A 22,767-nucleotide genomic window follows, 5' to 3' on the forward strand; every position below is an offset into this window, starting at 1 on the left:
CCAGATGATTGACAGGTCTCCAGCAACGGATGGCATTTAAGAGAAAAATATTCCTGGCTGTGCTGCAGCAAACCATGGGCAGCATGAATCGACTAACAGGTTCGGTTTAATGGCTACCTGAACTTTTCAAGGAGATGCAGTTAGCACTGCAGACTTACAGTCCTGGGTGCAAATCCCACCAAGGACAACATCTGCAAAGAGTTTGTATGTTCTCCCAGTGTTTGTGTGGGTTTCCTCCGGGGTCTCCGGCTTCCTCCCACATTCCAAAGACATACTGATAGGGAATTTAGATGGTGAGCCCCCTTGGGGACATCGATGATAATGTGTGTAAAGCGCTGCGGAATATGTTAGTGCTATATAAAAATAAAGATTATTATGCGCCTTTGAAAAATAGACGACATGGTGGCTCAGTGGTTAGCACTGTGGTCCTGCTTCACTAGGGTCCCGGATTATGTAATCTGACCACATCTTTATGAAGTTTGTATGGGTTTTCCTCCATTCCCCAGCTTCCTGTTACACTCTAAAATGCATGATGATAGACTTCTTGAGAATTTTTTGTGTAATAGGGCAGAAATAATTAGTGATTAGCATAGCCCCTGACATGAGTAATGACAGCTGCTGTACAGCACAGTGGAATATGTTGGTGCTATTTAACCAAAGGTAAATGTAGATCACTTTGACAATAATGAGTGGTTAACTTCAGTTTTCAACTTATTTATGAGTTCTAAGGAGGAATAACAGGGGAACTGCAGAGCACAGTTTTTAGAAAAATATCTCCAGAATTTGACAAGAAGTAAAAGTACCGTATCTACCAAAACAGACATGTCAGGAGAGGTGTAGGGAAAATTAAATCCATGAGAAAACTAGACAAGTGTGTCTGATATATATATATATATATATATATATATATATATATATATATATATATATATATATATATATATATATATATATATCTCTCAATCTATATCTATCTATATCCAGGTCACTATATGTGACTGAAGACACAAAAGCGCACAGATAGGTCAAAAAATACTCTGCCGTAAAAAAGTCACAGTAAATAAGCAAGTGCTAGTCAAGAAATTAAAAAATACAGGGTACCGTATTTAGTTAATAAGTAAAAAGTATGTTAAGCTGCTCCACCAATCGCCAAGGTATACCCATAATAGAGCAGTCATATCTAATGTATATAATCCCTCTCTGATGTATTTAAAAACCTGATCATCTGTATAGTACCTGTATGAACAGGGTTCAGAGAGAAAATATCCTTGTGGAACATGCAGGATGGAACAGCTACAATGCAAATGACCCACAGAGGAGTGGTGGACTCCCCAGTCTTGTAGAAACAAGAGAACAATTAGAAAACCAAAAACACATGGGCTACTTGCACAGTGAACAAGTCTGTAGAAACCTGTTCACACCACCAAAGAACCTGAAGACACAAAAGCGCACAGAGAGGTCAAAAAATACTCTGCCGTAAAAAAGTCACAGTAAATAAGCAAGTGCTAGTCAAAAAATGATAAAATACAGGGTATTTAGTTAATACGTTTTTTTGCAAAAAAAGTATGTTAAGCTGCTCCACCAATCGCCAAGGTATACCCATAATAGAGCAGTCCTATCTAATGTATATAATCCCTATCTGATGTATTTAAAAACTATATGTGACTGCAGACTCCTGATTCATGACAGTGCACAATTCTCCGGTGTTGCCGCTGCGAGCGATCGGCCAAATGACGTGCCGACTAATCTCATCTGGAAGTGAACTGAATGAAGCTGATCTCGTGTAGTTGGCACGTGAGCACATGTATGCACATCGCAGGCAGGCAGTCATGTGAGCGCTCGCTCCAGCAATACTGGGGCATCGCTCGCTGTCACGAATCAGAAGTCTGCACATATAGTGACCCTGCAGACTTTGCTGGGAAACTTGGACATTCCCTTTAAGGGAGAACCAGTTTGAGACCTGCAGCTTTCTTTAGATATTATAAAAAAAAATGGGGAAGCACAATGTGGAAACAAAAGCCGAGAACAATTTCTTTCTCTTCAGCATTGACTAACATTTCTTTGAATATTACACAACAGGGAAGAAAAAGATTGATGTTCTCCAATTTAGCCTCATTACTTGCTGCTATCACTGTAATGTTTCTTTACTGGTAAAGGACGGCAAATATGGTTTCCATGTGAAAATGGGGTAGAGAAGAAAAAGGTCATGCCAAGTGTTTTTCCTGCAGAGTCTGGGCATATTCGATATATCCATAATGACCATTGAAAATAAAGCAGATTGGCACATACCGTCCCGTGCAACAAAATCCTTTATTGTGGCATCATAATACCAACAGCAGGCAGATAAAACGATAGAGCAAATACAGACGATGATCGTTTCACTCTTACATCGCGCTTCAACAGGTCATATGCAGGACAGAGCTCACAGATTATTTATAAGCAGCCATTGCCCTTGTCCCACCCACTAAACATCAGGTGAAAGCATATCAATAATTGTGAACAAGTGAAAAACAAATATATACAACAATCACAAAAACACAGCCATGTCGAGTTTGTGATTGAAATCTGATGGACATGGAGCACGAGTCCGAATAATCCATCTAGCCTCCTTTCTTAATAATAATTTATTAAGGTCACCTCCTTGCATAGGCATTTTAATGGTTTCAATCCCTGCAAACACAATACTTCAGGATTGCCTGCTGTTCTTTCCTTATATGTTCAATTAGGGACCCCTTTACAATGTTTTACAAGTCTAGGGACTTAAACAAAACGGTCTATGTAAAACGAAAATATGCATATTATCCCCCGTATCATGTTTTTTTTTTTCAAACCATATTATATTCAGTATGTAAAATAGGGGGCAGATCAATGAGGGCTCAATAAAGATTAAAGAACCACAAAACGGATTTCATCAACCAAGGTATCATTGTAATCAGTATAACTGCCCCAACCTGACACTGCCTGTAGGTTACTGAGCACAGTCCTTCTGACAGGTTCCCTTTCAGTAAGTAAAATGAGAAGTGAGTGAACAAACGAGAAATCAAAAGCAAATTAATATTTTCTGTGATTGCCCTTTGTCTTCAAAACCAAATCGGTTCTTCTAGGTACAGAGAACTAGCCCCAGATCTAATATGGATGTATGCTTGCGGAGATCCTTCTGTCATATAGGCAACCTGCGATCTGTTAATGTAGGGGACCCACACTGTCATGATGACTTCCTCGACCAGAAACTTAGCAACCATCTGAATTTTAGAGTTTGGGCCAACTCCTTTAAAAAATTAGTTTTATTCCATAATCTAGAACAGTATATCTATAGCTGTTATTTTTAACAGTAATCATTAGTTTTATTTATTTTTTTCATAAATATCTATATTACACATGAAAATAAGGATCTTTGTAACATCTCGCAATTCTCAAGCCGCGGGTAAAATCTGTCTTCAATGAAAACCGATTTTCCGATCACTGAAATAGGACTTGACAGTTAGCGCTCATGAAGTTCTGTGGAGAACTGGAACTGTTCCTTCAGGAGAACCAGCACAGAATTTCTATATCTACCTCTTGCTTCCTCTCTCCATAAAATTTGAAAGGGATCATGTCAGCATTTTTAAAAACCATTTATATGTCTGTGTAGCCCTTGAGAAGATACGGTAAGTCAGTCGATAATTTGACTTTAAAGTGCGTCTCTAGCAGTGAGCAATCACGTTTTGAAGTACAGTTTGGGGGTGCATCAGGCCTGATAATGCACTCACAGCTTCTCGGTGGCTTCTGTATTCTCCTTACAGGAGGGTGCTGCTAGTTAGAGAATACAGTGGAGACTGACAAGCTGTAATGGCATTGTCACACCCCACAGCCCTTCGAGACTGAGCTTCAAAACGTGATTTCTCGCTGCTAGGGCCGCACTTTGAGGCCATTAAAGGGAATCTGTCAGCAGATTTTTGCTATGTAATCTGAAGACACGTGAAGTAGAGGATAAAATACAGATTTCAGCAATTCCTCTCTGGTCAAGCTCTGTTTACTTGCGATAATTGTTTTATCACCAGGAGCTTATCATTGCTGGGACACAGCAGCACATGCCTCCTGGTCTGACTCCGCCCCATTCTTTGATAGGCAGCTTAGGGTTTATAGACATTGTATATACAGAGCCTCGTGTGGGTGAGGTTAGCTTTGTCAGCTCTGCTGCATTGCTAAATCTAAAAACTCTGTCAGAACTGCTGCACCCAGTAAACTAAGTGAAGCATCCTTGGAATCAGGTCTCTTTGCCTACGTCTTGCTGCTCTCAGATCTGGTGGTAAAAACCTGCTGACAGATTCTCTGACTGGCTTATCTTTTAAGGGTCACACAGTAATATAAGTGGTTGGGGGAGGGTAAAAGTTGCTGACAGGTTCCCTTTAAAAGCACAAACTACCATCTCCTATCTTAGTAATGGGGAAATCTGTCTTCACTGAACACAGATTGTACCCCAGAATGGACAGTGATATATCTGTCCAGGAGGAGAAAGAAGCTGATTCCTCTGATGGGATATATTACAAAGTTTCTTATTTTTATGTGTACTATTGATTTATAGAAAAAAAAAAAAGTGAAACTACGCCTGCACTCTAAATGGTTTCTGTTGGGTCATCATTGTACCTGTACAATAGGTCTCCTTGTTTCCCCATTTCCTACTAGTGTAACTTCTCAGTTATCCTGTGTCATGTTTGCGCTGTGTTGTCTGTTGGTTAAATTCCTCATCCGCTTTACTTTGCTGCAGGAGATAAGTCTGGAACAAAACTTTTTTCCTGTTGACTAACGTGATATTCAGCAATACACTGTGTCAGCTTTTCTCATATTCAAGTGTATTTTTAAAGAAAAACAAAGTGAAATGACCTTGATCACATACCAAGGAACAAACGCCTAAGTGTCTCCTCACGTGTTCATTTAAATGCGTCTGATACAGCCATTGTATCAGCCGTTTACAATTCTGTTAAAGAAGCCCACCCATCAAAGTTTTTATTTTGTCACTAATTTGGCTATAATAACCCACAATGTTGTGTGTATCGAAGAAATCATCCAGCCCTTTTTAAAGCTGTTATAGTGTCCGCCATTACTACCTCTTGTGGTCGGCATTCCAGTCTGACTGCTCTAACTGTAAAGAACCCTTTCCTGTTTAGCTGTCAGAATCGCCTTTCTTCCGCCCATAATGAGTGCCCCCTAGTCCTCAATATGGTCTTTGTAAGGAATAAATCATGTGCCAGTCCTCCTGACCACACATATATTTATACATGTAAATGAGATCCTCTCAGGAGTCTCTTTTCTAAGCTAAACAAGCCCAACTTTTCCAGCCTTTCATCATATGAGGCCTAACATCCCCCGTTATAATCTAGTTGCCCGCCTTTGAACTGACTGTAAAGGTACCGTTACACTAAACGACTTACCAACGATCACGACCAGCGATACGACCTGGCCGTGATCGTTGGTAAGTCGTTGTGTGGTCGCTGGGGATCTGTCACACAGACAGCTCTCTCCAGCGACCAACGATCAGGGGAACGACTCCGGCATCGTTGAAACTGTCTTCAACGATGCCGAAGTCCCTGGGTAACCAGGGTAAACATCGGGTTACTAAGTGCAGGGCCGCGCTAAGTAACACGATATTTACCCTGGTTACCATTGTAAAAGTTAAAAAAAAAACAGTACATGCTCACATTCCGATGTCTGTCACGTCCCCCGCTGTCACCGCTGTGCTCTGCTTTACGGGCGGCGCTGACAGTGCAGGGAAGCTGACGGCGGGGGACGTGACAGACATCGGAATGTGAGTATGTAGTGTTTTTTACTTTTACAATGGTAACCAGGGTAAATATCGGGTTACTAAGCGTGGCCCTGCACTTAGTAACCCGATGTTTACCCTGGTTACAGGTGAACACATCGCTAGATCGGCGTCACACACGGCGATCTAGCAATGACAGCGGGGTGATCAGCGACAAAAAAATGGTCCTGATCATTCCTCACGACCAACGATCTCCCAGCAGGGGACTGAACATTGGTCGCTGTCACACATAAAGATATCGCTAGCGGGATCGTTGCTACGTCACAAAAAGCGTGACGTTGCAACGATATCGTTAACGAAATCGTTATGTGTGAAGGTACCTTAAAGGGACACTGTCACCTGAATTTGGAGGGAACAATCTTCAGCCATGGAGGCGGGGTTTTTGGGTGTTTGATTCACCCTTTCCTTACCCGCTGGCTGCATGCTGGCTGCAATATTGGATTGAAGTTCATTCTCTGTCCTCCGTAGTACACGCCTGCGCAAGGCAATCTTGCCTTGCGCAGGCGTGTACTATGGAGGACAGAGAATGAACTTCAATCCAATATTGCAGCCAGCATGCAGCCAGCGGGTAAAGAAAGGGTGAAGCAAACACCCAAAAACCCCGCCTCCATGGCTGAAAATTGTTCCCTCCAAATTCAGGTGACAGTGTCCCTTTAAGGATATGTGCAGACAATCAGTAAACGCTGCGTGTTGGACGCTGCGTACTTGTGCTGCGTCCAACCCGCTGCGTCCAGATGTTACAACATAGTGGATGGGATTTCAAGAAACCCCATGTCCACTATGCGTGCACAGACGCCTGGCTCACCCACGGAGATGGACATGTCGCACAATTCTCCAGATGCCGGCATGCCTATGTATTAACACTGTGAATTCGCATGGTTTAATGAACACATGGGGATTCACCTGCGTTTAATAGCCGGCAGCTATGTGGTCTCCCATTTTTTTGGTGGGTGAACATATGAAGAACCAGCATGCTTGATTTTGGAAATAAATTGCAGGCTATAAGTTAAACCAATTTTACTTTTGTGATAAGAAAATGAGAAGGTCGCAGATTTTAGCACATATGACACACACACACACACACACACACACACACATTTGTGACTTGTGTACACTATAAGACGCTCATAAATAGTTTAATAAATTACTCTGTGTTGCATCATTTTATTTTGCGAAAGTTATTGTTCTCCACCATGGTGATTTTTCTTGTTAGATCTGTTTATCTGTGTAATGACATTTCATTTTTTGTAAATAGATATAAGAGAGTATTTTCAGTGGGAACCCACGCCATAACAACATACAACCCTACCACCCTTGAAGTTACAAATCAGGTATTTTAAACAGCAATTTTGTGTTTATTTTCTGAATTTGTTTTCCTTGTCCAGAGTGTTCATATGGTCCTCTGTAAATAAAAATATATTAACTGCCTTATTTTTTCTATTTTTTACCATTAGCTGCCTCTAGTGCCAGGTATAGACATCCATTAAAATTTTTTTTTTACAGTGTTAGGCCAGTCTCACGCGTCCAGATAATTCCGGTACCGGAGAAATCTGTACCGGAGTTATCCGTTTCCGTGTGCTCACGTGGCACATCAGTGTGGCACACGTGCGGCAGCAGTGTGCCGCCTGAGGACCACACGGACCGTGCAGGAGAGACAGCGCTGTCCTCTGCGTGTGGTGCTGAAGCCGGCATTCATCCCTTCTGTCCTGCTCGGCTGAAAGCAGCGCTTGCAGGAGAGAAGGGATGAAAAATCAAGTATTTTTTTTGTTAAAAATAAAGTTTGGGGGTCATCTAATGCCTCCCACCCCTCGTGCGCACGCCCCCTAGCAGAGAAATACTCACCCAGCTCCCGCGATGCCTCCTCTCAGCGCCGGCAGCTTGTCCTGTGTGAGCCGTCACGTGGTACCGCTCATTAGTGATGAATATGCGGCTCCATCTCCCATAGGGGTGGAGCCGCATATTCATCACTGTAATGAGCGGTACCACGTGACGCTCACACAGGACAAGCTGCGGCGCTGAGAGGAGGCATCGCGGGAGTTGGGTGAGTATTTCTCTGCAAGCGGGCGGGTGCACGGGGGGGTGAGAGGCGGGAGGTGACCCCCAATCTTTATTTTTAACAAAAAAAAACTTGATCTTTCATCCCTTCTCTCCAGCATGCAGCCCTGCAGGGAGAAGAGATGAATGCCGCCTTCAGCACCACACGCAGGGGGGACAGCGCTAACTGTAGCGCTGTTTCTCCTGCGGCGGTACGTTTACACAGAGGAGAGTGCATACTGTTCTCCGTGTGCAGGACGCTTTGCGGACCGTGCTGCCGGAGAAAAGCGGACATGTCTCCGTGTTTTCAACACGGACACACGGTCCGTGAAAACACGGAGACATGTGCATAGACCCATTCATTTGAATGGGTCTACGTGTGTCAGTGTCTCCGGTATGTGAGATAACTCTCACTACACGTACCAGAGACACTGACGTGTGAAACCGGCCTTATTCTCAAGTTGTGGCTTGAGCAGCTCACGGCTCTCCAGTCTCTTCACTTCCTTGTGCTGGGGGAGTGGGCAGTACTTGTGACCGGTCTGGTTCTGTAGTATTGTCTCACTGCTGATCATATGCTACTGTGGCACATTAATGATCTGTCAGTGCTTGTCCTGAAGCATACTGTGTTATCACTATATTTGCACGTAGAGATAACAGGGCCTTTAAACAAGTGCACAGCTCAAGTAAGCAATGAATATACTGTAAGGCTATGTGCACATGTAGGAAATGTGGTGCAGAATTTTCTGCACAAAATCCGCATCTCCTGGCAGAATCCGCAGATGCGGATTTTCTGCAGTTTTTGCCACTGCGGATTTCAGTCATGGAGGGGTGCAGAAACGCTGCAGATCCGCACAAAAGAAGTGACATGCACTTCTTTTAAATCCGCAGCAATTCCGCACTGATTTTTCCACACCATCTGCAAAACTTTTTTTTTGACCCATTGATTTACATTGCACTGTAAATCACAGCGCGGATCTGTAGCGTTTCTGCGCTGAAAAATCTGCTGCGGATCCGCAGCAAATCTGCATCGTGTGCACATAGCCTAACTGCTCTGGAAAATGCAGGGCTCTGGTGGAGATAATGGGGGCCAGAGACTTGTGATTTTGCAGGATTGATAACCAGTCAGGAACTGACAGGGAGTGGGGGAGGAGGTGAGCAGCTCAATGGGCTGGAGAAGTGGCTAGTATTTTCAGGGTTAACTCCTTAGCCTGTAGTGTAAATGCTGTGCATACTCTGCCTGGCTGTGGTCATTGATCTCCAAGGTAACAAGCTGTACATTATGTAAGATAGAAACTCTCATAGCAGAATTACAGCAGATAGAAAAAGTAAGTCAATTACAAGCTTTACCAATTTCATAACACGAGAATACCTCTTTGTAAGTCCATTTCTATGTTGGGGATTTGGTGTTTTGTGTCAGAAAAATTACATAGTAATAAATTAATCAGCAATAAACGTTAAACTTGTGAAGATTAGCTTTTAAGAGAACTAGTCAGCTGATACATGCTGCCCAATCTGTGGCCTCATTTATCAGCTGCTGGCTGTGCGATCACAGCTATGTATGCTTAGACATGTTTTGAAAAACATGCTTTTAATTACCGTTGGGATCCGAGCCCCGCTATTGGTTAATCATACAGAATTCCCCCCTCCCGCTGGCTGTGACTAACAAGCTTTTGGCTATATGTGCACACGGGCAGAGGCTTGTCAATCACTGTCAGTGGGAGAAGACAGACCGCCAGGGACCCACCTGTATGACTAGTCAATAGCACAGCTCAGAGTCACACATACCTGGCTGTGATCGCTGCCAGAAGCTGATAGATGCTGCTCACGGTTTGGGCAGCATGTATCAGTTGACAGTTTCCCTTAAAGCTGACTGGCCTACTGTTATCCACCAGAGTCATTAATCATTTTAATAATTGAATAATTTTAATAATACACAATCATTATGAAAACAAAGTATAAATACTAATTTTCCAAAAAATGTATTCATAACTATTATTATTATTATTGGGGCAGCACGGTGGCGCAGTGGTTAGCACCGCAGCCTTGCAGCGCTGGAGTTTGTGTTCTCTCTCCGTGTTTGCGTGGGTTTCCTCCGGGTACTCCGGTGATCTCCCACATTCCAAAGACAAACTGATAGGGAATTTAGATTGTGAGCCCCATTGGAGACAGCAATGAAAATGTCTGCAAACTGTAAAGCTCTGCGGAATATGTTAGCGCTATATAAAAATAAAGATTTTAAAGATTTATTATTATAGCGCCATTTATTCCATGCTGCTTTACATGTGAGGAGGGGTATACATAATAAAAACAAGTACAATAATCTTGATCAATACAAGTCACAACTGGTACAGGAGGAGAGAGGACACTGCCCACGAGGGCTCACAATCTACAAGGGAAGGGTGAGGATACAGTAGGTGAGGATAGAGCTGGTCGTGCAGTGGTTTGGTCGATCGGTGGTTACTGCAAGTTGTAGGCTTGCCGGAAGAGGTAGGTCTTCAGGTTCTTTTTGAAGGTTTCGATGGTACGTGAGAGTCTGAGATGTTGTGGTAGAGGGTTCCAGAGTAGGGGTGATGCGCGAGGGAAATCTTGTATGCGATTGTGGGAAGAGGAGATAAGAGGAGAGTAGAGAAGGAGATCTTGTGAGGATTGGAGGTTGCATGCAGGAAAGTACCGGGAGACGAGGTCACAGATGTATGGAGGAGACAAGTTTTGGATGGCTTTGTACGTCATGGTTAGGCTTTTGTACTGGAGCCTCTGGGTAATGGGGAGCCAGTGAACGGATTGACAGAGGGGAGAGGCCGGGGAATAGAGGGGGGGGACAGGTGGATTAGTCTTTCAGCTGAGTTTAGAATAGATTCAAGGGGTGTGAGACTGTTAGAGGGGAGGCCACACAGCAGGAGGTTACAGTAGTCGAGGCGGGAGATGATGAGGGCATGGACTAGGGTTTTTGCAGATTCTTGGTTTAGGAATGTACGGATCCGTGAAATATTTTTGAGTTGAAGGCAGCAGGAAGTTGAAAGGGCTTGGATATGCGTTTTGAAGGAGAGATCAGTGTCAAGGATTACCCCGAGGCAGCGAGCTTATGGCACTGGGGAAGTGGGCAGCCGTTTACTGTAATGGATAGGTTCGTTGGGGGGGTCGCATGAGATGGGGGAAAGATGATGAATTCTGTTTTGTCCATGTTAAGTTTTAGAAATCTAGCGGAGAAGAAGGATGAAATAGCGGACAGACATTGAGGGATTCTGGTTAGTAGGGTGGTGATATCTGGTCCAGAGATGTAGATCTGTGTGTCGTCAGCATAGAGATGATACTGAAAACCGTGAGATTCTATGAGCTGTCCCAGGCCAAAAGTGTAAATGGAGAAGAGCAGGGGCCCTAGAACTGTAGAACTGAGCTTTCCGGAACTCCGACAGATAGGCAAGGTGAGGAGGTGGTGTGTGAGAGGGAGATGCTGAATGTCCGGTCAGTTGGGTATGACGAGATCCAGGATAGGGCCAAGTCTGTGATGCCAAGGGATGAGAGGGCCCACAGCAGCAGGGAATGGTCCACTGTGTCAAATGCAGAGGACAGGTCCAGGAGGAGGAGGATAGAGTAGTGTCGCTTGCTCTTGGCGGTTAATAGGTCATATATAATAGGTCATTGGTGACCTTAGTTAGGGCAGTTTCAGTGGAGTGGTGTGACCGGAAGCCTGATTGTAAGCGGTCGAAGAGGGAGCAGGAAGATAGATGGGAGGACAGTTCAAGATGGACGTGTTGTTCCAGTAGTTTTGAGGCATAGGGGAGAAGTGATATAGGGCGATAGCTGGATACAGAGGATGGGTCAAGAGAGGGCTTTTTGAGGATAGGTGTGATTGAGGCATGTTTAAAGCTTGAGGGGAAAACACCAGTTGTTAGTGATAGGTTGAAGAGATGGGTTAGGGTTGGGATGAAGACTGTGGCGAGGTTTGGGATGAAGTGGGAAGGGATCGGGTCAAGTGCACAGGTGGTGAGATGCGATCTTGAGTAGAGTGGAGAGTCGATCTTCTGTAATGGTGGAGAAGTTGGTTTGGAGGTGGAGGGCTGGGTGGTTGGGAGGAAGGGCTCTGGGGGTTGTCGACTAAAAAGGTCTCTGATGTTCTCAATCTTCTGCTTGAAAAATGAGGCAAAGTCTTCAGCTGAGATGAGTGGGGAGGGAGGAGGTGCTGAGGGACGGAGGAGAGAGTTGAAGGTGTTGAATAACTGTTTAGGGTTGTGAGACAGGGAGGATATGAGAGATGAGAAGTAGGTTTGTTTTGCTGTGGCGAGTGTGGTCTTGAAAGTAGTGAGGGACTATTTGAATGCAATGAAGTACTCGTTGAAGTGGGATCTTTTCCATCTCCGCTCAGCAGCCCTGGAAGCTCGCCTCAGTTCTTTGGTCAGGCTGGTGTGCCAGGGCTGTCTGTTGATTTTGCGATCTTTGGTACGTGTGAGAGGGGCAAGAGATTCCAAAGCTACAGCTATTGTGGTGTTATATTGAGTGGCAGCGTCATCCGCATTGTGTAGGGAACTTATGTCTGTGAGAGGGAGGAGGGATTCAGAGAGTGAGTTTAGATCAAGGTGTTTAAGATTTCTGCGAGGGTGTGCAGGTTTGTGGGGTGGGGATTGTAGACAAGGTGTGGAGAAGGAAGAGAATGTGAGTAGATTGGGGTCAGAAAGAGGAAGAGGTGAGTTAGAGAGGTTAGATAGGGAGCAGAGGCAGGTGAAGATGAGGTTCAGTGTGTGACCATCTTTGTGAGTGGCTGCAGAAGACCATTGAGGCCGAAGGAGGAAGTGAGAGTTAGAAGTTTAGTGGCAGCTGAGAGGGAAGTGTCACTGGGTATGTTGAAGTCGCCCATGATGATAGTGGGGATGTCCGCAGAAAGGACATAAAGTAGCCAGGTGGTGAAGTGGTCAAAGAAGGTGGTGGGTGGCCCTGGGGTGCGGTAAATGACAGCCAGTTGGAGGGGGAGTAGATGCGCATAGAGTGCACCTCAAAGGAAGGGAGGGTAACAGAGGGTGGCAGTGGGATTGGGGTGAAGGAGCAGTTATCTGACAGGAGAAAATCAACTCCTCTGCCATGCTTGCTGCTGCTGTGGCGGGGTATGAGAAAGATGGAAGCCACCATACGAAAGTGCAGCAGGAGAGGCTGTGTCAGAAGGGGTGAGCCAGGTTTCAGTGATGACGAGGAAGGAAAGTTTGTGAGTAATAAAAAGATCATGGATGTAGGAAAGCTTGTTGCAGACAGAGCGAGCATTCCATAGAGCTCCTGTTAGTGGGACTGGGGAAGTGGGGGCTGGGCGAATGGGTATAAGGTTAGAGAGGTTATTGAAATTTGTGATAGAGCGTGGATAGGAGGTGGAACTGACTGTGGGGATGTGGTGAGGAGGACCAGTATTTGGAGAGATATCACCAGCAGTGAGAAGGAGCAGAGAAAGTGTTAGCAGGTTGGGAGCAGGAGAGGGCATGCAGTGGCTGTCTGTGCTTGGAGACCTGTATGTTGAGGAAAAGTTCTGAGGAGGAGATGAGATGGATGGGGAGGATTGAAGAAGAGATTTACACTTCCTTACTAGGTGTAGGGATTAGGTGAGTTATCAGAAAGTGAAGGATTGTAGGGGTGAAAGTGAAAACAAACAGAAACATTGTTTGCAGTGACTGGCCAGTTACCTTCAGTTCCCTTCTGGTTCAATTCTGGTTTTAATTCGACATAATCTTCACACTTCTAGGACACACTTATAGGAATCACACAGCAGACTAAAGTTATTGCAGACTTGCGCTATGCAATATATGTACTACTGAGTGCATTCGGGTTTGAAGCAGAGAGGAGTGGCCTCTGCTCATCTTGGTCAGAGAATTACGGTAAGAGTGGACCAGATGCATACAATCAAGCCAAAGTAAACAACGGCATAAATAAAGGTACCGTCACACTAGACGATATCGCTAGCGATCCGTAACGTTGCAGCGTCCTCGCTAGCGATATGGTCCAGTGTGACAGGCAGCAGCGATCAGGCCCCTGCTGTGCTGTTGCTGGTTGGGGAAGAAAGTCCAGAACTTTATTTAGTCGCTGGATCGGCGTGTGTGACACCGATTCAGCGATGTCTTCACTGGTAACCAGGGTAAACATCGGGTAACTAAGCGCAGGGCCGCGCTTAGTAACCCGATGTTTACCCTGGTTACCATCCTAAAAGTAAAAAAAAAACAAACACTACATACTTACCTACAGCCGTCTGTCCTCCAGCGCTGTGCTCTGCACTCCTCCTGCTCTGGCTGTGAGCGTCGGTCAGCCGGAAAGCAGAGCGGTGACGTCACCGCTCTGCTTTCCGGCCGCTGTGCTCACAGCCAGTACAGGAGGAGTGCAGAGCACAGCGCTGGAGGACAGACGGCTGTAGGTAAGTATGTACTGTTTGTTTGTTTTTTACTTTTAGGATGGTAACCAGGGTAAACATCGGGTTACTAAGCGCGGCCCTGCTAAGTGTGACGGTACCTTAACACTGGGGTAAGCTGGGGTTAGTTGAAAGGCATACCATGTGAATGCTAGGAGCAGAGGAAAGTCTGCGTGGAAAGATGGGTGATGTACTATGTGCACTTCATAGACAAGGCAGGAGAGCAGGCTGGAGAGCTGGATGCATGAACATACCTGTAGGAAGAATAGACATGCTGGTTAGAGTGCGATGGTGGCAGATAGCAGGGCACAGTCTGTAAACATCCTTCTGGTTTTAATTCTACATTAATCTTCACACTTCTAGGACACAATTATAGGAATCACACGTTTAATCTGTGTTCGATTCTCTCTCAATTTTTGTTATTTTCCCCTTAAGAGAGCGCAGCATTATTCATTTTTTTTCCGGTAAAATGATGTCCACCCTAATGTAAGCTCAACAAGCCCTCATCTAGTATGGGGTTATCCACGCTCTGCTCAGTTCCACATAGGGCAGTGAGCAGGATCACTGCGTCATGTATACTAATAACTTCAGTAGAGCAGGTAAACTATACCTGCCGATCATACAAGCAACCCAGCAGCTTTTATTATGGCAGATAATAATAAGACACGTGATCGTGCTTGCCGCACGGCATGGATCAAAACATGTGATGTCATCGGCCCCATCTTCAACCCTATGCGGAAATGAGCGGTGCTGGAATATTCATTCAATGAGGTCCATCATGTAACGGATCCGTCAGTGCCACGAGATTCATTATTCTGTTCCTCATACAGCGAGGTTTACAGTGTAAACCTAGCCTAAGTACATATACTGTTGTTTACTAAGAAAATATAAAAAATATACGCTATCTCATGTAACATTGGTATTTATTAGTAATGAGTGAGTGTGCTCGTTACTCGAGTTTTCCGAGCATGCTGAGGTGTTCTCCAAGTATTTTGGGCGTGCTCGTAGATTGTTTGTGTCCCCACAGCTGCATGATTTGGGGATTCCTTAACAAACAGGCAATCCCCACATGTGTTCAGGCTGTCTAGCAGCCGCAAGTCATACAGCTGCGGCAACACAAACATAATCTACGAGCATGCCCAAAATACTCGGAGAACACCCGAGCATGCTCGGAAATCTCGAGTAACGAGCATACTTGTTAATCACTAGTATTTATTCATTTTACATTTAAAAATTTTTCTTTGTGACAGCACAAAAATATATATTTTTTTTTAACTGTTAGAGCAAAATAAATATATAATGAAATCTAGTGCTGATTATGGCCTTTCTGTCTTAGTGGCCTTATGGAGACATTTGTGGCATCAGTCCTGTGGGTAAAGGGCAAGGATCAGAATTTGCCCTCACATTTCGAAAGGGCAGTGGGAAGAAATCTGAAACATTAAAGTTTTCTACAGAGCACAGAACAGAACTTCTAACTGAAGCCCTGGTAAGATGCTACTGAATGGGCCTTTTTTATTCTGGAGAGCAATTATTTCCTTATTGTTTGTGAATACATGTTTTAAGTGCTTTTATGTTTTGTGTATTCTTTGAGGTTTACTTTTTTTTGCTCTGTAAATTCTGCATATTTTGTTTTCAGGTTTTAATTTTTTTTTTTTTTTTTTAATTACAATAGCGATTCAGGACAGACTTTGCTGAAGGGAAGATTACTGGAAGGGCAAGTATACCATGAATAACTACAAATGCAATAGCTAATAGTTATATATGTCATGGATGACATTGTGATTTTTGACTTATTTGGGAATGTTATGGAAGGACATTAATGTTTTGTGGCATATCAAGGTGCAAGCAACATACGTATTAAAATACTATTAGAGCCAATAAAAATATTAACTGCAGGGGTAATCTGAGAATATAGAAACTCTAGTGGGATGCGATTTCACACTCTCCTAATTTCAGAGGGAAAAATGTGTATGATTAAGTTGCAGTAAAGGAGTGAAAGAGGCAGAAGCATTTTTTACGTATGTACTAGATGATAAATGCCAATGTCCAAACACAAGGACACACACTGATTGCTCGAAAAAGGTAGTTTTACAAGTGCTAGCTGTTGTACTTTTGATTAGGCATGTACTTAACAGTGTTTTCCATGTAACTGTAACTTTAATGTTGGGATTGTAGCATTGTATGGTTTTCATGCTTATTTTCCTATATATTCAGTATGAGAAGTCTGTCCGCTGTCAGCGACTATTCGTGAGACCGTGTCTAAAGCCACAAGTGTGGAAGGATATTCTGTACTTGCTTAGAAATTGTATCAAAAGTTAGAACTTGAGTTATGCTACCAATCCCTAAAATAACAGATTGCACTTATCTGTCCAATATGTATCAAGTATGGAATTAGCGGATGGCGTGGGATCAATATTTATATAGATAAATGTCTAGTACAAAAAAAGGTATGCTATACTCAAGTGAACAATTAATTTCTTCTGTAGAATATTTACTGTAATGACTTTGTTTTGATTTTGTTTTAGAGGTACAACTGCTACAAGCATCACTGGAGTGATGACCGAAAATTAGTCACTCTGGAAGTGACCCCGGGGGGAATAGATCAGATCGATCCAACAAACAATCGTGTCCTCTGCTCTTATGACTATCGGAATATTGAAGGTTTTGCAGAGCTGTCCGATTACCAAGGAGGGTTCTGCATCTTGTACGGAGGTTTTAGTCGATTGGTAAGTGTTGCTGGTTGTTTCATGGCCAATTTTGGCTGTTAGAGGAGAGCTTGACGGCCCCTTGTACATTAGTCAACCCAACATGGCATGTTGGGATAACATTCATGTCCACAGAGGCTTTAACGGATAATAATGTTTTCAAGTAAGTATTCAGAATAAGCTGTCCTCAGCGTGTACTTAAGGGATAACCCTATATCTGGCCTTTGTAAGACTTGTATCCTGATTTTTGACTGTGAGCTGTGGGGGAAACTAGCTGCTCTGATTCCGCCTCAACACAGCACAGTACACAGGGATGGATTCCTGTTTTTCATTCATTTTTTTTGTTTAGCATAAACAGGTAAGCTTGTAACTGCATGGAGGAAATTATACAGCAGTCCTGAGCACTCTGGGATGAGACAAAAGACTTGTTAGAAAGCTCCCCATGCTTTCTTTTTCTCTTTTGCCTGCTTCTTATTCCTGCTTCTCACTTTTCCCTTCTCCATAAAGTATAATGGACTCTGTCACAAAACAGCTGCAGTCTGTTTTGTCTGAGCAAGGGGGTTCACACTGGTTTTTCAGAGTGGGTGACAAGTTCAGGAAATGGGGGAGGGAAAAAGTGTCTTTTAAGTGGGGATGGAAACTGATTTCTCTTAAGAGATATATTACAAAGTTTTGTTATAGTCTCCTGTACTATTGATTTATGCAAAGTTTATTGAAAGCACACAGCACCTTTTTAAATGTCTTTCACGCACTGGTCTGGAGCTTTGCGGCCCAATATTTGGCCAATTGGTACAGACGTCTGAATGCGCCCTAATGCTGTGTAAATACCAGCCTGGGATTTTGGTAGCCAGGGACTGTGTAGTTCCCTGCACTGTAGAGCCTCTCCATGTGGTTGGAATGATTGTCGCTAATCACCTGCAATGCTCAGGTATGGTATAACAGGGCAGAGCGTGCACAAGCTTATCTCTCTGCTCTGAGTAAAGCAATTGGTTGAAAATTCTGCACTAGGCCCAGCTCTCATGAGTCAAGGTGTACAGGTATATTGAGTGGCCAGCCAGTCTTCGATTTTATTTTGTATTATTTGTATTTTGTTTGCCGGTGTATGAGTGTGTATATACTGAACCAATAACACAGTTTGCGGCCAGTTGCATCAAACCTGCCTGGTGAGAACTGTGTCTTGGAGTGCCTGATGTGCCCGTTTGGTCCCATGAGATGGTGATCCTATGAGCTAATTCCCTAGCCTCTCACATAATGTATATATTCAGGTGATTATTCACTTCAGTATTTGGTAAGGTAAATTGGAAATAGGAATGTTATTTTTTTAATCTATTGTTATTTTAAGCATGTGTGTAATGAATTTGCTGACAGAACCCTTTTATGTGCTGTTATTACCGAGTAGGTAAAAGTTGTTGCTTTGTGCTTGTTTTATTGCAAACTGTTCATCCTACAGTAGTGGTCCCAAATTTTTGAGTGTTCACCTATCCGTGGTAAATGGAGGTCAGTATTAAGCTTTTTCTGGCAGTCCTACGGACAAGGAATGGAGCAGAGGTCGAGCATGCGCATCTCCGCTGCATTCATATCAGATTCTGTAGGCGCCAATCTCAGGATTGCGGGGCTTCTCAGTGGTCAGACCACCAGTAATCAGTCAGATATCCCTTATTCTGTGGATAGGAGTGTTTTATAATGGATGCAGCGATGCTAGAATAAATCGATTCAGACAGTGGCTGAAAGAAACAGTACAGTTTCACTAAAGTGAAAATAAAGTTTGCACAACATAATACAACCATACAAATGCACAGTATATACAAAAGATGTCATACATCGCTACAAATAAGACCAGCTATTCTACTCATTGAATGTTTGCATTGGAAATGTCAGTGACACCAGCCTGATATTTATTGTTTGTTTTTCAGCATTTATTTGCTACAGAGCAGAGAGATGAAATAATTAAGAGTGCCATAGAGCATGCTGGCAACTTCATAGGAATTTCCTTGAGGACAAGAAAAGATCCTATAGAGTTTGAGCACTTTGTGAACCTTCGTTTGGGCAAATATAGCAACGATGAATCTATCACTTCATTAGCAGAATTTATAGTTCAGAAGATCTCTCCAAGGCACACGGTAAGATTATGTGCTTATTACACTGGACGAACCCTATCAGAATTTAGCCTCCCTGGTCTCCACAGGTCTGGCTCCTTAACCAGGGGTAATCCTCTGTCATGGGAAGATGCGTGGATGACAAACATTACATAAGAGTAATTGCCGCACATGAACGGGCGGCCATGTGGTATGTGGACGTGTACGGTCCTTCTGTACCATGTTCTGCCTCTTTAGGGAGGCTCTACTCGGAACACACCTCCTCTGTGCTCAAATGCCATAATAAGATATATGGTCTCCCTTAAAGAATAGCTATTTTTTGTAATGCTGGCTATGTCTTTTGCAGTAATATTGGAGTAGGCTTAATTTTCCTGCAGAAAACAGATGTTGAACTGTACTGTAGCTTGTATCTGTATCTTATCTATGGATTTATTTACTTATAGTGGGGGGAGTAGGTGGCCGTCTTCAGTGTCCACGCTGTGCCTCCTACATAGCGGCTACAGTGAGAGGAGTGCAGGAACCAGAGTCTGCGCAACACAGCAATTGTATAAATGCTAGAGACTTCTGTCCGTCCCTCCAGCTGCGTCCTATCCCTACACTAATAAGAGCATAATGGCGGCGGCACTTGTGGACAGCCTTAATATACCGGTTGGGTCACGTGCTGCGCCGGCCAATCACAGCCATACCAATACATTCCGGAAGAGCCCACAGTATAAAAACTTGTTGACTGGTTGCACTGAAGCCTTTCAACAAGCTTTATTAGACTGGCGAAACCAGACAGACAGCAAAAGGTCCGTGTTCAGGGTTTGTACCGAACCCTAGAACTCTCCACTTCGAGTTCGCTCATCCCTAGTCCTCAACACAAAAGTAGTGGAATAACACTTTTAATTCCTGTCTTACTAATCACACCTTCTTCTGACTCCCGACATTCTGTACAGGTAGAAGCTTTAGACTTTTTTTGTATTTTTGATTGTTAGACTTTATCCACTCCTCTTTGTACGTTTATATGTGAAGTTGATTACACTCCTCTGTGTCATTAGTTTCTGGATGATCGGGGGTCTCTTGTAGATGCTCTGTCTTTTGAACATGGTGCTTTGAAAAATACTTTGCTATGTACTTTGTAGACTGAGCTGTCGCGGTAATAATGGAGTTCTTTTATTCCAAAAAAATCTTGTCTTCGAGAATTCTGTGAGGAGGAAGTTGTGGAAAGGCAATCATTTATTTACGTCTTCTTTTTTTTAGGAGCCAGTGAAGAGATTATTAGCACTTACCGAAACTTGTTTAGTGGAACGGGACCCAGCAACGTACAATATTGTAACACTGAAACCACTCGGAGAGGTGAGCCCCAGTGGGATTTGTGATTCTATATGAGACTTAATTATTTTCCTTCAAGCTGAAAATGCAGTTGGTCATTGGCCATGAACATTAACTCATCTGTTTGGGAAATACTGTAAATAAAGACAATAAAATATATATTGTTAATAAATATATATAGTGCTACTTGGAGCACTATGGAACGCACGCTCCATCTGCAACAAACTGACATTTATCCATGACCTCTTCATCACCAACAAACTCTCCTTCCTCAGCCTCACTGAAACCTGGCTCACCCCCTCTGACTCGGCCTCTCCAGCTGCGCTCTCCTATGGCGGATTCCACCTCTCTCACACCCCTCGCCCCAGCAACAAACGCGGTGGAGGAGTTGGCTTGCTCCTGTCCGACACCTGCTCCTTCACTCCAATCCCGCTACCACCCTCCGCTACTCTTCCCTCGTTTGAGGTGCACTCTGTCCGCATCTATTCCCCCTCCAATCTCCAGCTGGCTGTCATCTACCGCCCCCCCAGAACTAGCCATCTCCACCTTTCTCGACCACTTCACCACCTGGCTACTTCATTTCCTCTCTGTTGACATCCCCACTATCATCATGGGTGATTTCAATGTCCCCATTGACACTTTCACCTCAGCTACCTCTAAACTTTTATCACTGACTGCCTCCTTTGGCCTCACTCAATGGTCCTCTGAGGCCACTCACAAAGATGGCCACACGCTGGACCTCATCTTCACCCGCCTCTGCTCCCTTACTAATCTCACTAACACACCCCTCCCCCTGTCTGACCACAACCTACTGACATTCTCGTCCCTCTCCTCTCCTAGTGTGCAACCCCCACTCCACAAACTCACTCACCCTCGCAGAAATCTCAAACATCTCAACTTACAATCACTCTCTGAGTCCCTTCTCCCTCTCACAGACATAGCTTCCCTTCATGACACAGATGCTGCTGCCACTTTTTATAACACCACAATAACAACAACACTCGATTCGGCCGCCCCACTCATGCATAGTAAAACTCGTACAATTAACAGGCAGCCCTGGCTGACCAGCCTGACCAAAGAATTGAGACGGGCTTCCAGGATTGCTGAGCGGAGATGGAAGCGATCCCACTCTGCCGACCACTTCACTGCATACAAGCAGTCCCTCGCCAGCTTCAAGTCTACGCTCACTGCCGCAAAACAAACTTACTTCTCATCCCTCATATCCTCCCTGTCTCACAACCCTAAACAGCTTTTCAACACTTTCAATTCTCTACTCCGTCCCCCCGCACCTCCTCCCTCCCCCCTCATTTCTGCTGATGACTTCGCCTCTTTCTTTAAACAGAAGATCAATACGATCAGAGAAAGCTTTGGCCCACAGCGCCCACTGCCCCTCTTAGCTGCTCAACCCTGCTCCTCCAAAACCAGCTTCTCCACCATGACAGAAGATCAGCTCTCCACCCTCCTGTCAAGATCACACCTCACCACCTGCACGCTTGACCCGCTCCCATCCCACCTCATCCCTAACCTTTCCACAGTCTTCATCCCAACCCTAACGCACCTCTTCAACCTCTCACTCACAACAGGTGTCTTTCCCTCATCCTTCAAGCATGCCAAGATCACACCCATCCTCAAAAAGCCCTCCCTCGACCCATCCTCTGTGTCTAGCTATCGCCCAATATCTCTTCTCCCTTATGCCTCCAAATTGCTGGAGCAACACGCCCATCTTGAACTGTCCTCCCACTTCTCCTCCTGCTCCCTCTTTGATCGGTTACAATCAGGCTTCCGTTCCCATCACTCAACTGAAACTGCCCTAACTAAAGTCACCAATGACCTACTAACTGCCAGGAGCAAGCGACACTACTCTGTCCTCCTTCTCCTGGACTTGTCTTCTGCCTTTGACACTGTTGACCACTCCCTTTTGCTTCAAATCCTCTCATCCCTTGGCATCACAGACTTGGCCCTTTCCTGGATCTCGTCATATCTGACAGACCGAACATTCAGTGTCTCCCTCCCCCACACCACCTCCTCACTTCGCCCCTTGTCAGTCGGTGTTCCTCAAGGCTCTGTTCTAGGACCCCTACTCTTCTCCATCTACACTTTCGGCCTGGGACAGCTCATAGAATCCCACGGTATGCAGTACCATCTCTACGCCGACGACACGCAGATCTACCTCTCCGGACCTGACCTCTCCTCCTTGCTTACCAAAATCCCGCACTGTCTGTCTGCCATTTCAGCCTTCTTTTCTGCTCGCTTTCTACAACTGAACATGGACAAAACAGAATTCATCATCTTTCCCCCATCTCACTCTACCCCTCCACCACATCTATCCATCAATGTCAATGGCTGCTCACTATCCCCAGTCCCACACGCCCGGTGCCTCGGGGTGATCCTCGACTCTGCCCTCTCTTTCAAGCCACATATCCAAGCCCTTGCCTCCTCCTG

General features: G+C 44.4%; 1 protein-coding gene across 4 annotated transcripts in view; it reads left to right on the top strand.

The window, feature by feature from the left end:
• The window catches only part of DNAJC13 (DnaJ heat shock protein family (Hsp40) member C13), a 248,732-nt gene that overhangs the window by 78,071 nt on the left and 147,894 nt on the right, over positions 1 to 22,767 (top strand). For all 4 annotated transcript variants that reach the window (XM_069730085.1, XM_069730086.1, XM_069730087.1 and 1 more), the window contains exons 3-8: positions 7,056 to 7,131; positions 15,547 to 15,696; positions 15,883 to 15,924; positions 16,736 to 16,936; positions 18,829 to 19,035; positions 20,254 to 20,349. In XM_069730085.1, the coding sequence (XP_069586186.1) occupies positions 7,056 to 7,131; positions 15,547 to 15,696; positions 15,883 to 15,924; positions 16,736 to 16,936; positions 18,829 to 19,035; positions 20,254 to 20,349 (772 nt within the window). The remainder of the gene's footprint in view (positions 1 to 7,055; positions 7,132 to 15,546; positions 15,697 to 15,882; positions 15,925 to 16,735; positions 16,937 to 18,828; positions 19,036 to 20,253; positions 20,350 to 22,767) is intronic.

Source organism: Ranitomeya imitator, chromosome 6 (genome assembly GCF_032444005.1).
Source record: "Ranitomeya imitator isolate aRanImi1 chromosome 6, aRanImi1.pri, whole genome shotgun sequence".
NCBI classification, from domain to species: Eukaryota; Metazoa; Chordata; class Amphibia; order Anura; family Dendrobatidae; genus Ranitomeya; species Ranitomeya imitator.